This window comes from Arachis hypogaea, chromosome 15 (genome assembly GCF_003086295.3).
Source record: "Arachis hypogaea cultivar Tifrunner chromosome 15, arahy.Tifrunner.gnm2.J5K5, whole genome shotgun sequence".
NCBI classification, from domain to species: Eukaryota; Viridiplantae; Streptophyta; class Magnoliopsida; order Fabales; family Fabaceae; genus Arachis; species Arachis hypogaea.
The window spans coordinates 3,270,979-3,286,176 of NC_092050.1; the positions used below are offsets into that span (position 1 = coordinate 3,270,979).

Genomic DNA, 15,198 nt, shown 5'->3' on the forward strand with positions numbered 1-15,198 from the left:
ATCTATATATAATTTATCATGTATAACTATGTGTCTTGATTATTAGTTTAATGATTCTCTTAAAATAAAAAAGAGAGTAAAAATATAGTTTTTTTAAATTAAAAGAATAATGGAAGACTACTTGTTGAATTATAATATATATTTTATTTAATTTGTAAAAAAAAAGAAAATAAGAGTCAAAGAGTAAAAGATAAAAAAGATTAGAAAGATAAAAGAGGATAAGAATAGAAAAAATAAAAGTGAAAGATTTTTTGAATAGATGAGGATATTAAAAAGAGAATAGAGATTTATATTTTATTTTTTAAATAAATTGGACTAAAACTATTATATCTTATTAATACTATATAAAAGTATCTAAATTTTTTCTAAATTATTAATGAATTATATTTATCTATTATGATTTGAGATTTTTTTTTGTGTAAAGGGAGAGGCTGAATAATAAAAAAAAGGTTATCTCCATAAAACTTTTTTTTAACAAAAATTAAAATTTTGAGGGGCGACTGTCCCCCTTCCCCCTTCAATCCCTAGAGCCTCCCTGCCTGTGGTTGATATTTATATAATTTTAGTTAACAAATTTTTATCTTACAAATTTTGATCAACAATATTAGCTTGATGTTAAGTGGAGTTGACTGTTATGTGTTTAACTAGAATTTAAAATCACTATTGTTGATAACTATTGTGATACTGAATAAGTGCTAAAATAGAGATGAGAGGCCACTTTTTAATTTATTCATGATTTGTGATTGTTTTTAAAATTTTTTTTTGTTTTAGTTTAATTATTTTTTATTTTAGTTTGATTATATTTATAGATAAAATTATTTTAATAATAAATATTTTTAAATTTTGTTTATTATTGTAGCGACCTCAGTTTTAAAAATATAAATATAAATAAGTTATAATTTATTTCATAAATTAGAGTTTTCTATTTTTAGAAATTGTTTTATTATCAATAATTGAACTAATTATATAACTATTTAAATTCAATTAAATACATATTCTTTTATATATATATATATATATATATATATATATAATGATAAAATATTTTACATAATTAAAACTATAATTTTATTAACTTATAAGTACGTAATGAAACTTATATGTATATTTTAATTTGAGTAATTAATATTTTAATTTAAAAATAGAGATTAGTTAATAATATTATTATCGAATTCGATATCCGCCGATATGAATAAATATCAATACTCTTTGCCGAGCTTAACTTTATTAATGCTTCACCAAATACCTTTTACCTTTAAGTTACTAAAATCATTTAAATTAGTAACTCATATATTATTAATTTTATATATAAATTATTATTATTATCGTTATTATTATAATTATAACTATTTGACTTCTCTATTTCCGATTACCTAGTCTACGCTTTCGTTTATATATATATATATATATATATATATATATATATATATATATATATATATATATATATATATATATTATTCACTAAAGTTCGTTCCTGTATTATTATTATTATTAACTATTTAACCTAATACTTCAATCATTATATATATATATATCCACTAAAATTTATCATTTTCGTTATATATATATATATATATATATATATATATATAATATTAGGTTTTATAATATAATATTATATTATTATAATTCATTCTTTTTTCTAATATAAGTATAATTTATTATTATAATTCCCTTTCATAAAGTGCATTTATATAATAAAGACTTGGCTTTCTTAAGTGATAAGTGTATATATATATGAATACCGTAAGGAAAAAAAAGAGAGAGAATAACATAACAAAGAGAAAAAGAAAGAACATAAATCCTTTGAACTTTTGGCTTTGATATTTTGTACTTCGTAACTCTAATAAAAAATTTAATCCGATAAAAATATTTGTATCTTCCTTCTCTACACGTTGGCACCACTTTTAATTGGTAGAAGTTGACGATGATGTAGCTTCTTTATCTCTTGGGTTTGGCCAACGGAAGTTTTAGAAGACACAGACGATTTTGGACGTTTTTTTCTTTGATAGCTCGGTCAGAAAGCTTCTCCAGAGCTTTGAATATTTTGATTTCGTACGAAGGTATGGTTTTGGTTTCTCGTAGTTAATGTATAATGTCACGTGAAAACTTAGGCTAGAAGACCATAAGATAGGAATGAACTGAATGTATAATTGATAGATTGTGTATGTGGAATGGAATGTGTGGTTTAGCTGTTGTTAATAATTTACTGCTAAAGTTGGTTGGTTTTGGAAAAAGATTTAATATTGGTATTTGTTTGATTTTGAAATAATTTATTACTGGAAATGATTTGAAGGATTGAGAGGAGTTTGATTTGATAGTTGGGACCCTTGAAGGGTGGCAGTAATTCGAGTTTTAGAAGAGATACTGCCAAAGTTTCTATAAGAATTAGAGGTTTGGTTTGAGGCGTTATTTTAAAAAAGAAAGAGATTATTATGTGGCTTGTGTATTTGAGACTATTTGTTGACCCTCTGTCGCAAGATGTGACCGGGCACTTTAACTTCTCGGATTCCCCCATGGGCATGCATATATATATAAATATTGAATATTATATTTGAGCTTGGAGTTTGACTCCATGGAATATTATTGAGCTTGGAGTTTAACTCCATGGAATACTATATTATTGAGCTTGGAGTGTAACTCCATGGAATATTATTGAGCTTGGAGTGTGACTCCATGGAATATTATATTTGAGCTTGGAGTTTGACTTCATTGAATATTATTGAGCTTGGGGATGCGCGCACAGATGGACTGTTCAATGGTTAACTACCAGGACTTGTCGGGTTGACTGTATAACCGACAGATGAGACTCATCAGCCATAGGACAAGCATGCATCATATGCATTTGTTTGCTTTGCTTGAGTGTGTGTTGTTTTAGTTTGCTTAACTGTTAAATTCTGCTTATCTGCTACTTGTTCTACTTGCTGTAAATGCTTCTCTATCTGTGTTTCCTTACTTGAATTGTATGTGTATGTTTTCTGAGAAACTCCTCTTGGCAGACGTGTGAAGAGGGTTGTCCTACGGGTGATTCAGAGGATTAGAAGTGACAGAAAGTAGAATGTTAGGTTAAATTTAGATTCAGAACTTGAATACTTTAGATAACTTACCTAATTCTGGTTTAGTTGAATCCTTAAGATGAAGTCTGAGTGTCGAAGTTCTAGGAATGCCTCTGACTTTTTCGGGACCTTTTATATTAACTATGCGGGCACCTTTACCATACTGAGAACCTCCGATTCTCATCCCATACTATGTTGTTATTTTTCAGATGCAGGTCGAGAGACACTTCGTTAAGCGTTTGGGTATCCTCCTTACAAGCGAAGAGCTACTTTTTTTACTCTCATATTTTTGTTTTATGCTATGTATATATGCTTATAAAATCTCCGCATGTACATATTTGTGTTTTGTCCCTCCTAGAGGTTAACTTGGAGATACAGGTGTTTATTTTGTAATTTGAGTTTTATTTTGTGTTGTATATAAATATATAATTATATACTCTGGCCGACCTTAGCTTTGCAGGTCAAGTCTATAGCTTGCTATCTGTATTTTGGACTCTTATATGTATATATTTTCAGTTTCTTTTTTCATCTTACCTATCCGTTTAATGAATATCCATGCGAGAGTCACACAATTTTCTATTTATCGTTCTTGATTAGCTAATTCTTCAAAGCTCCTAGTCCTAAATATGATTTCTTTCGACTATATTTATATGTCTTTTCTTTTAGAGGTTGTCATACCTTACCACCTCTACTTTACGACTTAAGCGTAAAGCTCTGTGTGGTAGGATGCTACAATTATAATTAAATTTTTTATGATTTTATTATGGATTTATAATTTTAACTATATAATATAAAAAATTTATTTATTATAATAGTCTTAATATAAAAAACAGATGGTATACAGTTTATTTTTTAAAATATTTATATATTAAATAATAAATTATTTTGTATGAAATTATTTGAAATATTATATTAAATTTGTAAGAAATTTGTGTAAAAATAATTTTTTATTTTGTATGAGATTTATTTTAAATATGTAAACTATATTAAAATAAACTTATTTGAAATTTAATTAGAAAGAAATATTTGATTTGTTTAAAATTTGTTTAAAAAAAATCGGTTATATTTGACTAAATTTGTCTAAAATGAAGTATATTTTTTATTTGAAATTTGTCTAAAATAAAATATTTTTACATTTAAAATTTGCCTGAAATACATTATCTTTATGTTGGTTAATCGATCTAAAATTTATCTAAAATACATCATAATAGTTAAAAATCTAGCAAATAAATATCTATTCGAAATCCACCATCACATAATCGGCTGACAAAATTTCGCACGAAATTGTAGACAAAATGTAAATTAGCAACAAAGATTTTTGAGACAAAAAAAATTCGTTTCAATTTTGTTAGAAACAAAATTTTTGTCTCTAATCTATTCAAAATTTATCTCAATTTTATCTCAAAATTCATCCAAAATCTGTTCTGGAAATGGATCATCACCAATATCTTGCTGCTAGTCCATCCACTCTCCCTGTAAACTTCATCCTACCATCTTCCTTATGGGAGGCATGATTGTCAAACCCCTTCCCTCTCTCCTTGTAATTTATGTATTTAAATATAAATTCAATTTATGTTTTAACCTCTCATTCACATTCATATAGAGTAGGTACAACTATTCATAAGCCAATTTAGAGGTGCAACTTGATATCTTTACGTCCCATTTGAACATTTTTTTTAAATTAAGATATAAAAAAAAAAGAAAAATATTATCATTTCAGACCACTACTACTGAACCCAACCCTTTCCTCTCTCCTTTAATTTGTATATTTTAGATACTAATTCAGTTTCACTGGGTTTGAACTAAGAGGCTATATTTTGTACACTAGAGAGTGACGCTAGATGTGATATAATTATGGTGGCAATGGTCCATATTTTCTTTAGTTTTCTTTTATAGTAGTTTACAATGCCTTTTTATGAGTTGTTCTTTGATGTGTTGTATGCATGATAAGTGTGGGTTATTTTGATGTGTTATGTTTGGTGTATTTTTGAGTTGAAATTATTGTGACATAAATTCATGTGACTTTTATTAATTTTGAGTCTTTTGTTATTTCTTTAGCTTTAGGATCGAGTTAATTAACAGGAACAATCTAAAAAGAAGTTTTGCCACTGCCCAAACATTATAACTGGGCCTGCCTGTAATTAACCTATTCTGACATGTTATAAAATTAATTAAGACAAATTATTTTAAGAACCTAAATTTGTTAATAGGTAAGATGTAAGCTTACAAGTTAGTCTTAATGTCTTATAAACTTATTAAGTCTGATTGAACATGTTAAAACATAAATAATTTTTATGATTAAAAGTATATTAGATATTTTTAATTTATTATATTTTATTATAAAAACTTTTACATATTCTAAATATTTTAAATGCTTATATGTTTTTGTAAATATTAAATTTAATATATTACATATAAGTAATTTTTATTAAAAAATATTTTTTAAATAATATTTTTAAATTTTTATTTTTGTAAAAAATCAAATCTTTTAACAAGTTTTAAGTTAGACTAGACTCAATAATAACCAAGATTTTAATGCTAAAAAATAAGCTTATAACAAGTTACTCATTAGACCAATAAGTTATAGTTTAAATGATATAGTCTTTCTATATTCACTTAAGAGGTCGCAGATTCGAATCTCCCTAAATTTTATATAAAAAAAGTTACAGGTTAGATTCAGCCCTACTTCTATCATTTTCAAATTTCAATCTCATATCTTTTGGTGATATTCCCCGGTCCCGTAGAATCTGCCGGTCTAATCATACCACCCGATTCAATTCAGTCATATTCAATTATTCACTAGTTTGATCGATCCAAATTAGTTGAACCAATCGTTTCGGTTCTGTTGGGTCGAATCCACTGGTTCGGTTCGATCCAATCCTGCCATTCAATAAGATCTCTACCGCATGTACCGCAGTACCGATGGTCATCATGCTTGTCTTACGAAATAAAACTCAAGACGAAGTGAACGTTCAGTCCGCTTCCATTTATGCCTTTTTGGAACACGTGACCAGGCCCACCTTTAAGGCTCTAAGTGACGCTTTTACCCTCGCTGGATCCCCAATTTACACAACGAGTCCTCGTCCCTGTTTCCATGACCATAACAAACTTACAGTTAACACTCTAACAACCTCTCTATCACTTTAGCGTCATTCTGCGTTCTATCGCAGTTGTTCCCAAAACGACGCCGTTCGACCACACTCTCGGTACGTCGCAGCATGGCGGAGAAAGTATTCAGCGCGAAAGAGATCTTCGCCGCCGATTCGTCCAACATCTTCATAATGATTCTGGCATTGTTGATTTGGCTCGGAGCTATACACCTCAATTTCCTCTTTATTCTCTTGTTGATATTCCTTCCTCTCTCCAAATCACTCTTGTTAGTTCCTTCTTCTCTTCCATTTTCTTCTGCATGCACTTCGATTTGTATTTTTTTTTAAATAACCTTTTCTTTTCCGTGTTTCAGGCTTTTTGGTTTGCTGGTTGTGTTGGTGGTGATTCCGGTGGACGATAAGAGCAGATTGGGAAGAAGGTTGGCGAGGTAGCGCGTTTCGTTCGTCGCTTTCGCTTCCTTATTTATTTAATAATATTATTGTTATTTAATGTTCTTACGGTTTTCGAATTTGTGATTGAAAGTTTGAAACATTTTCCATTTTCAGCTGTATTAAAAAATCTATACATTTTGATTGACGTACCATTATTCATTTCTAGGTCCTTAAGCAAGTATGCTTGTAGTTACTTCCCGGTCACGCTTCATGTAGAGGATATGAATGCATTTGATCCTAATCGCGCTTATGGTTTGTGTCAATTGATTTGAGAGTTTGAATTATTCTATTGTCAATTAAAGTTTAGTTTTTCTTTAAATTGCTTGATTAGAAAGTCAAAATGGTTTAACTTCAGTTTGCCAAGTTACTTGGCCCTTTCTGTTTGTTAGTAGTGACAAGAGTATGCACAAAATGCAGTTTTTGGTTATGAACCACACTCGGTTTTGCCAATTGGTGTCATTGCACTAGCTGAAAGCATTGGTTGGATGCCACTTCCAAAATTGAAAGTTCTTGCTAGCAGTGCAGTAAGGCTCTTTTACATGAGACTCTGTAATGAACTGATGATTAATGATGTTAAGATTCCACTCCAAGCTTTTGACTTGGCACTTAATAATGAACAGATTTTTTACATACCGGTGTTGAGACACTTATGGACATGGTTTGGCGTCACACGCGCAGCAAAGAAAAATTTTATCTCCCAGTTATCAGCTGGATACTCTTGCGTTTTAATACCTGGTGGAGTGCAAGAAACATTTTTTATGAAGCATGGCTCCGAGGTACGTTTATTGTCTCTCTTTCCTGACTCGGTAGTTTTATCATATTTTTATCCTTTGAATAATCAAAGGAAATATACATTTTCACCTAGACTGGGGGTATAAACTACAAGATTTTGAGTTGTGACTGATGACAAGTTTAATAATGCATATGCGTAGGCAAATTCCATAACTATGCCAGCACATAGGGTCAATTAACCTAGGAATTTCTTGTTTCAAATTTCAACAGTCTACTAGTTTTTGTATCCTATTATAATCCATAACCTCTCTTCAGATTTAGAGTGAGTAAAGAGAGAAACATTTGTGACTCCATTTGTATTGTCTGAGGGATCAATAACCAGGACAAATTTTCAAACTACTTTCTATATTGTATTTCCTGTATGCTGAAGTACCAATCACTGCTAAGTTTTGTGTTTTGAATTTATCTAAATTCTAAATTCTTGTAGAGCAGAAGAGGAGCGAAAATTGTGACTGATGCACAATAATCAATACACAAAGTAAACTAAAAATTTTGTGATGGCACTCCTTGAATATTATACTGTATGTATTAAACTGTTACTGTTGGAGAATTATTGTTTAAGAGTTGGAAAATCTTCTTAGACTGTTTAAATAGGCACAAAGAACAGACCCTCTGTAAAACGGTTCTTCCAAGCTGAAACTCACTTTTATATATTTAGATTATATACTCATTTTGGTTCTCAAAGAATTTCGGACCAGACACTTTAGTCCCTAACTAAAATTAATTATTCGATTAGTCTCTAACAATTAATTCCGTCAGACACTTAGGTCCTTTGCTCCGTCAATTCTAACGGAGGATAAAATGGTCCCTGACAACTCTAACAGAGAACAAAATGGTCCCTGGCAACCTCTGTGCATAAACAACACTGTTCTCTTCCAATTTTCATCCTATCTCGTATAATCCTAACAGTCTAACATTGCAACTTCTAGCAACATGTGCACACTCTACAACTTCAATATTCACAAGAAGAAAAATCCTCAACTTGTTTTCAACCAATTCATACTCAGAAAACTAATGATTATGTCTCTCAAGTACTTATCGTCTTCAATAAATCTCATGAATCTAGACAACAAGTCCGATTTGTTAAGACCCGTTGTTGTTGTCGCCATCTTCCTCCTCCTCTGACCTGTTATTTTCATGACAACATTATTCACCACTCCGATCGCTTCTTTCATCTTCTTATCTGAATTAATGTTCAGTAATCGCTTCAGTTTCCATATGAGCGGTGACGGTGACATTGCTTGTTATAATAGCTTGGATGCATGGTTGAAGCTGTCTACTAGCTTGGACCCGGGAAGAGAAGGAATGAAGCATTTGTGCTCCATTCTAAATGAGAATTTAAATATGATGTCGAAAGAAAATCTTCTCGTAATGTCCTAGTGTCCAACAATCTATATTGCTTGGTGGATAGTAGAACGTGCTCTTAGGATAGTTGTAGAGCTTGATCTTGAGAATGTGGTGGACGTTGTCGGAGTTGAAAGTGATGTTGTTATTGAGGATGTGGAGGTGTATGCTTTTGGTGGGCAAGTGGGGAGGAGGTGGATATACTAATCACAGATATTTGGAAAGTGTGTGGTCCATGTTGAAGTAGGTGTGACACGAGTGGCAGTTACACAATGGCTTGATCTTGGAGTTGAAGAGGAAAAAGGAGAAGATGGAGAAGAAGACTGTGAAGGTGAAGAAGGAGAGTACGAATGTTAAGACTATATGAGATATGATGAAAATTGGGGGAGAACGATGTTGTTTCCGAACAAAGGGAGTCAGGGATCATTTTGTCCTCTGTTAGAGTTGTTAGGTACTATTTTGTCCTCTGTTAGAGTTATTAGGGACCATTTTGTTCTCCGTTAGAGTTGACAGAGCAAAAGAGCTAAGTGTCTGACGGAGTTAATTATTAGGTACCAATCGAGTAATTAATTTTAGTTAGGGACTAAAGTATCTGGTCCGAAATTCTTTGAGGACCAAAATAGGTATATACTCATATATTTATTTTCATAAAGATTAATAATCTAAGATGGATTTTTTATGTTGTAGATTGCTTTCCTTAAAACAAGAAGAGGATTTGTTCGTATAGCAATGGAGCGTGGTCATCCCTTGGTTCCAACTTTTTGCTTTGGTCAGGTACTTTTGGCTTTATAAAACTATATATTACTCCAAAATTTATTTGTGTATAGTTTCCTTATCTGTTAATTTCACTCAATTTTCTTTGCTCATGCAATCAAGTTAACCCCCTTTTGGTGTAACTTTGCCATAGTCAGATGTCTACAAGTGGTGGAAACCAAGTGGGACGTTGGTTATGAAACTTTCAAGAGCTATAAAGTTCGCCCCAATATTTTACTGGGGGATTTTCGGGTGTGTGTTTCTTTTATGCATATATGTGAACTGTTTTCACTGGCCAAGGGTAATTCAACAACAGCTGAAGCTGAATACTATTTATGGTTAAGAATAGCCTGTGTTAACAAACATTTTTTTCTATCAACATTGATGATTCTTGTAACGAAATAGCATCGCATTGCCTGATTCACATAGGCAACTCCATATATGTATTGAAAATACTTATAAAAGCCTTGAATAATTGATTTGAGTAGAATAGCTACTGCACTAGTATAGTTAAGCATGTAAGATGCTGTTGTATACTTGTATGGAGCAATTTCGGAAACTGATATTTGAAAGCCACTCCTTTTCAGAACACCAATACCGTTCAGACGTCCAATGTATATAGCAGTGGGCAGACCAATTGAACCTCCCAAAAATCCAGAACCAACCCAGGAGGAGGTATGTGATTAGTTAGACGCTTTATGCTGCATATGATTCCAAGGATCTAGTAACTTGATGACCAATATTAGCATACTTTGACTGATCGCAAAATCGTTTTTAGATGGAAATTCTTTTACTGTGTAATGAGTTATGAAGTTTCTGAGCGGTTTAATTATTCGAACCTTTTTATAGGTTGACAAAGTGCTTATTCAGTTTGTGGATGCACTACAAGATCTATTCGAAAGACACAAAGCTCGGGCTGGATATCCAAAGCTTGAGTTAAGAATCCTATGATAAGGCCGTAATATCTTCTCACGATTCATTGGTTTATTTATTTGTTTTCTATCTTTTTTATTGTTTTTGGTAGGAATTTTTTTTAGTAATTTTGTGGAGGATACTTGTTAAGAGGTGTAACATAGAAAAAATTTATTGAGAAACCAAATAATTTGAAATTTTCAATGTAGCCGTGACAAATGCTGTATTTTATCAATCCCACCTGGGAAAGAGAAAGAATAAGAATGAGAAGAGATGACATGGTAAATTTTCTTTATTCTTAGGTTTTTATTTTAAAAATACTTTTATGAACACTAAAAGATATGGATATTGTCATTTCTACTTTGATAATGTCACTTCTTTTTTTCTACAAATTCATACATATACATAATGCAAAATAATAATAATAATAATAATAATAATAATAATAATAAAATCAGAAGTGGTGTGTCATAATAAAAATGGGAGAGGAATTATCATTTTCCCACTTAAAATAGTCTATATATTTGTATATTTAACAATGCAACAGTGTATATAAAAAATTAACCACCATATCAGCTATTAACTATTAGTACAAAATACATGTTAAAATATGAAATACAATTCAAATTATGATTTGATACTTTTCAATTGAAAAATAGACATGAAACAATAAATCATTTACTTCTGGACATATATTACATGATTCTTTCTGAAAGATCTGAATTGTGAAGTGAACTTATTTATCTAATTATCTTATCTCAGAACCTTTTTCTGTAGTCTGTTCAAGCCCTGCTCCAATATTTCAACCTAATGCCAACATCTACGATAGTTGTTTGTCCTCCTACCTATACATATTTTGTACTTAAATCATCCACCAAATTGCGCTACATTGCATGTTCGGTCTGCATACTATACAATTCAAAATCTTTCACCAAACTTGTCAATATTATTTTTCTAGACCTGGTTATTCTTATGCCAGAAGTAGTATGATTCTTAAAGCAACTAGTTGAGTAGATGGTAACACTATCAACTAGATTAATCACTTGTCAAAAACTGGTTAGACATTCTTTCTTTGGTAGCTTCTGATCCCCAACTCCATCTACAGAGACACTTGACAATAATGATTAGGGAGAGGGTTTACTTACACAAGGGAAAGTAACAAGAGCATCAACTCCATCAATGGCAATCAGATATCAATCTTTCATCCCTAACTTGATATTTTGGACTTTTACTGATAATTCTAGCTTCTGCTCTTCCATGTCTTTTAGAATTGACAGCAAGTTTGACCTATAAACTTCACACTTCCTTTGAGCTCGGTCAAGTTGTCTTGTCAACTTCTCAATTGTTCTGTCGTGGTCATCCTACAACCAAATTGCATGCATCATCAGTAACAGCGGACGTTAACGAGAATGGATGATAGGTTTGAACAAGAGTCACTGGAATATATAGGACACCAAAAAGCTGAATCAAATATTTCATTGTGACTGCATATATTAAAGCAATTTCTTTAGGCTACATTTGCTAGTTGTTGAGATATTTTATCATAGAGAAATATCTACAATCTTTATGAATACTAAAGTATGAATAGCAGAATTGTTGCAAGGGAATAAACTGCTAATACTGTCAACAACAGACCTTGGATGAAGATTGTTGCAAACTGGTTTGAGGATCCCTGTAACTTGTAGTAGCTTCATTGTTCCACCGTAAATCTTCTTTATAAGTTCCATTTGAAATGACCAGTCTTCCATCATTCTTAGTCGCTCGTGCCACTTTATTTGCAGCCTCCTGTAGCGCACTCATAGCAACATCGTAAACTCTTGGAGACCTTATTCCGTCATCAACATACTTAAGGGCCTCATGACGAAGATTATTATATCGTATAGTTAGAGATTCTCGTGCACCATTTAGCAAATCAGGGGTGTGTTCATCCAAGATGACTCCACTTTTAGCATTCCTGGTCCATCTTTTTAGAATATAATGAGAAGGTAAAGTAAGAATATTTGTCACCCTAAAAACAGTCAGTATATGTCTACAAACCAGACCCAAAAACTCAAACATCTGGCAACTACAAGTAACCTTCATCTCAAAAGAGTTAAATCTGACAAAGTAAGCCCTATGAATATCCCCATATTTGGCTACTCTATACACAGAAGTTATTTCTTCTTCACCTACTTTGTTTGCCAAATAAGTTAATGTCTCAACCAACTCTTCTTGAAATTTGATAAACAATCTCTTTGTGTAAATCCCAGCTGCTTGTTTCTCCATAGGTGATGGTGTGTTCAAAACTGGAGTGGTGTTTATTGTGTCATAATCAGCTTTAACTTCTTTCTCAAGACGACTTTCTAGGGCCTTCTCATACTGCTTAACAAAATGCTGAAGTGTTGTTGATGCATTAATATACCCATCAAAGTAAGAGTTTATGCTATCACTTCGCTGTGTTATCGACATTTCTGCAAAAAATGTGTCTCTCAAGTACACGGGAACCCACTGCCGCCTATCACCATAAATTGCTTGGAGCCATTCATGTTCTCTGAGATTATAACTATCTATTAGGGAGGACCAACAAGACTCAAACTCATCAATGGACTCTGGCAGATTAACACATTTATGAAGGTCAGCTTCAAAATTAACATGTTCAGAAAGCACATGAGACAACTTCTCTTGGCACTCTTTAAAAATGTGCCACTTGCAAAACCGATGACGGGTATTAGGAAAGACACGGTTAATGGCTACGCGAATCACCCGATCATGATCAGTAGTGATTGAGACTGGAGATTGCCCTGACATCGCTTCAAGCCACATTTTGAAGAGCCAGACAAACGATGCTTCGGATTCATTTATCAAGAGAGCACAACCAAATAATACAGGCTGTCCGTGATGATTTACTCCAGTGAAAGGTGCAAAAGGCAATCTATAGCGGTTTGACCTATATGTTGTGTCAAATGTGACAGTGTCACCAAAATAAGTGTAGTTAGTCCTGGCCTTAGGATCAGCCCAGAAGATATTACTCATGTAGCGATCCTCATCACCTTGTACGGCATAGAAAAACAAAGGATTCTTAGCTTGTTTACTCTTCAAGTAATCCAAGAGGATTTGAGTGTCACCACCAAGGGTCCTTTGCCGGCTGCTCCTCATGTAGTTCCTACAGTCACGCTCAGTGAACCCAATGTTGCTAATTCCACCATATTCTTTGATAAGTGCAGACATAATTCCACTAGGCCCTATTCCAGCACCCTGCAAGGTATCAATCAATGATTTAGCTGGACCCGAAACATGGCGGTGAGAGCGAAGGCAATGCACCTTATCAGGTGGAACCAATTCATGGTTGTGCTCCTTGACAAATGAAGAAACAACCCATCTGCCAGACACTTGAATTTTCACAACCAACATGGCCTTGCAACCAACACGAGTTTCAGCACGAGGTCGTTTGACTCTGCCATCAAGAGAATTCTTCTCCTTCTCCATACGAAAACCTTCCTTGGCACACACAAAAGACCTCTGAATTATAGCACCATCACGTCTGGAGCGACGGGACATACTCACCCTCGTACTAAATCCAATGCGGCGAGCATAGGAATTATAAAACGCCTTAGCAGCCTCTTCTGATTCAAATTCCATGCCCTGATAAGGTTCAAGATTTGTGTCCCCTATAGGAATTTGAGGTCCAACAGTGGCAGCTATATTGGTGGCGGCAGTAGCAGCAAAAACATTGTCAACACTGATATAGTCATCATCATCTTCAACATGATGTTCAATATCAATGGCACCATCATCCCCCAAACCAATCATATCAAATTCAATGACCTCATTGGCCAGACTCAGAGATTCAAACTCCATTAGAAATCCCCAATAACCCAAATAACATCAAAGCCTCATAAAGACAACTACTTTATTGAAACATTACCAAGTACAGGGGAAAAAAGCAAAAGGGCCTAAATGCTCAAATGCTCAAATGCAACGGATAACACAAAAAATTCAGCAATTCAAATCAGGGTCACCATCATCATTAAGACTACAATAATAATAATTACAATAACTCATGTGCATGGATGATGCAGTTTCAGCTCTAAGATACCATCAAATATACTGTTAGAATAGCTACAAATGAAGTATGCTGAAGATTGAACATTTGAATGGTGAAAAAGATGAAACGAACAAACCCGGATTGTGAAATAGAAAAAGGAGATGCGTAGTTGAAGTAAGATGAATGCCAAGAGAGGAATTAATAATGGGTGGAAGCAAAGTTGGGTTTTTTTTCTTTTTGGGTAGGAGAGTAATAAGCAATTAGTAATTAGTAGAACGAAGCTTTTCGGTTCAAAGTAGTAGAAGAGTTGGAAAATGGTGAAAAGGGGGCCAACAGAGAGTGAGTGAGGATGATTAGTGAATGGAGTAAGAAGAAGAATGGAAAACTGTGTTCGATAAAAGATGACGACTTCGTTTTTAATTTGCAGTTTCTCGCAGGAAGAAGCGTACGGAAACAGAAACCTCATTAAGAGGTGGGTGGGGTATATATATATATATATATATATATATATATATATATATTTAATTTTAACATTTATGGGTGGTTTTGATATTCATGATAATGTTGTTGCTAATTCGAATATGGCAAACTGAAAATTTTAGTTAATAGTTGAAAGTCGTTTTATAATAATTTAATTAAATATATTAAATTATTTAATAATTTTTAATTAATAATTTTATATATATCTAACTACATTAAATTTTTATGTATGACAATTGTTTCGTAACTCCTAAAATTTAAAGAATAAATTATTTTTTATAAATTATTGTAT

At 32.4% G+C, this 15,198-nt stretch overlaps 2 protein-coding genes across 3 annotated transcripts; one reads left to right on the forward strand and one right to left on the reverse strand.

Moving 5' to 3' along the window:
• The first annotated feature begins 5,988 nt into the window (after window positions 1-5,988).
• LOC112747618 (diacylglycerol O-acyltransferase 2D-like) lies at window positions 5,989-10,685 on the forward strand. The gene is made up of 9 exons (XM_025795728.3): window positions 5,989-6,435; window positions 6,523-6,597; window positions 6,768-6,853; window positions 7,019-7,125; window positions 7,222-7,377; window positions 9,425-9,511; window positions 9,645-9,742; window positions 10,078-10,165; window positions 10,340-10,685. Exons 1-9 carry the CDS (start codon window positions 6,278-6,280, stop codon window positions 10,439-10,441), a joined length of 957 nt encoding a protein of 318 aa, XP_025651513.1. The 5' UTR covers window positions 5,989-6,277; the 3' UTR covers window positions 10,442-10,685.
• A 270-nt stretch (window positions 10,686-10,955) lies between these two features.
• On the reverse strand, window positions 10,956-14,909 carry LOC112747619 (protein FAR1-RELATED SEQUENCE 5-like). Of its 2 annotated transcripts, XM_025795731.3 has the most exons (3): window positions 13,703-14,893; window positions 12,038-13,636; window positions 10,956-11,763 (listed from the first exon to the last, which is right to left on the reverse strand). In XM_025795731.3, exons 1-3 carry the CDS (start codon window positions 14,237-14,239, stop codon window positions 11,596-11,598), a joined length of 2,304 nt encoding a protein of 767 aa, XP_025651516.2. In that variant the 5' UTR covers window positions 14,240-14,893; the 3' UTR covers window positions 10,956-11,595. The 2 variants fall into 2 exon arrangements, with proteins under 2 accessions (XP_025651516.2, XP_025651514.1); XM_025795729.3 differs by having other exon boundaries at window positions 12,038-14,909.
• Window positions 14,910-15,198: the final 289 nt, after the last annotated feature.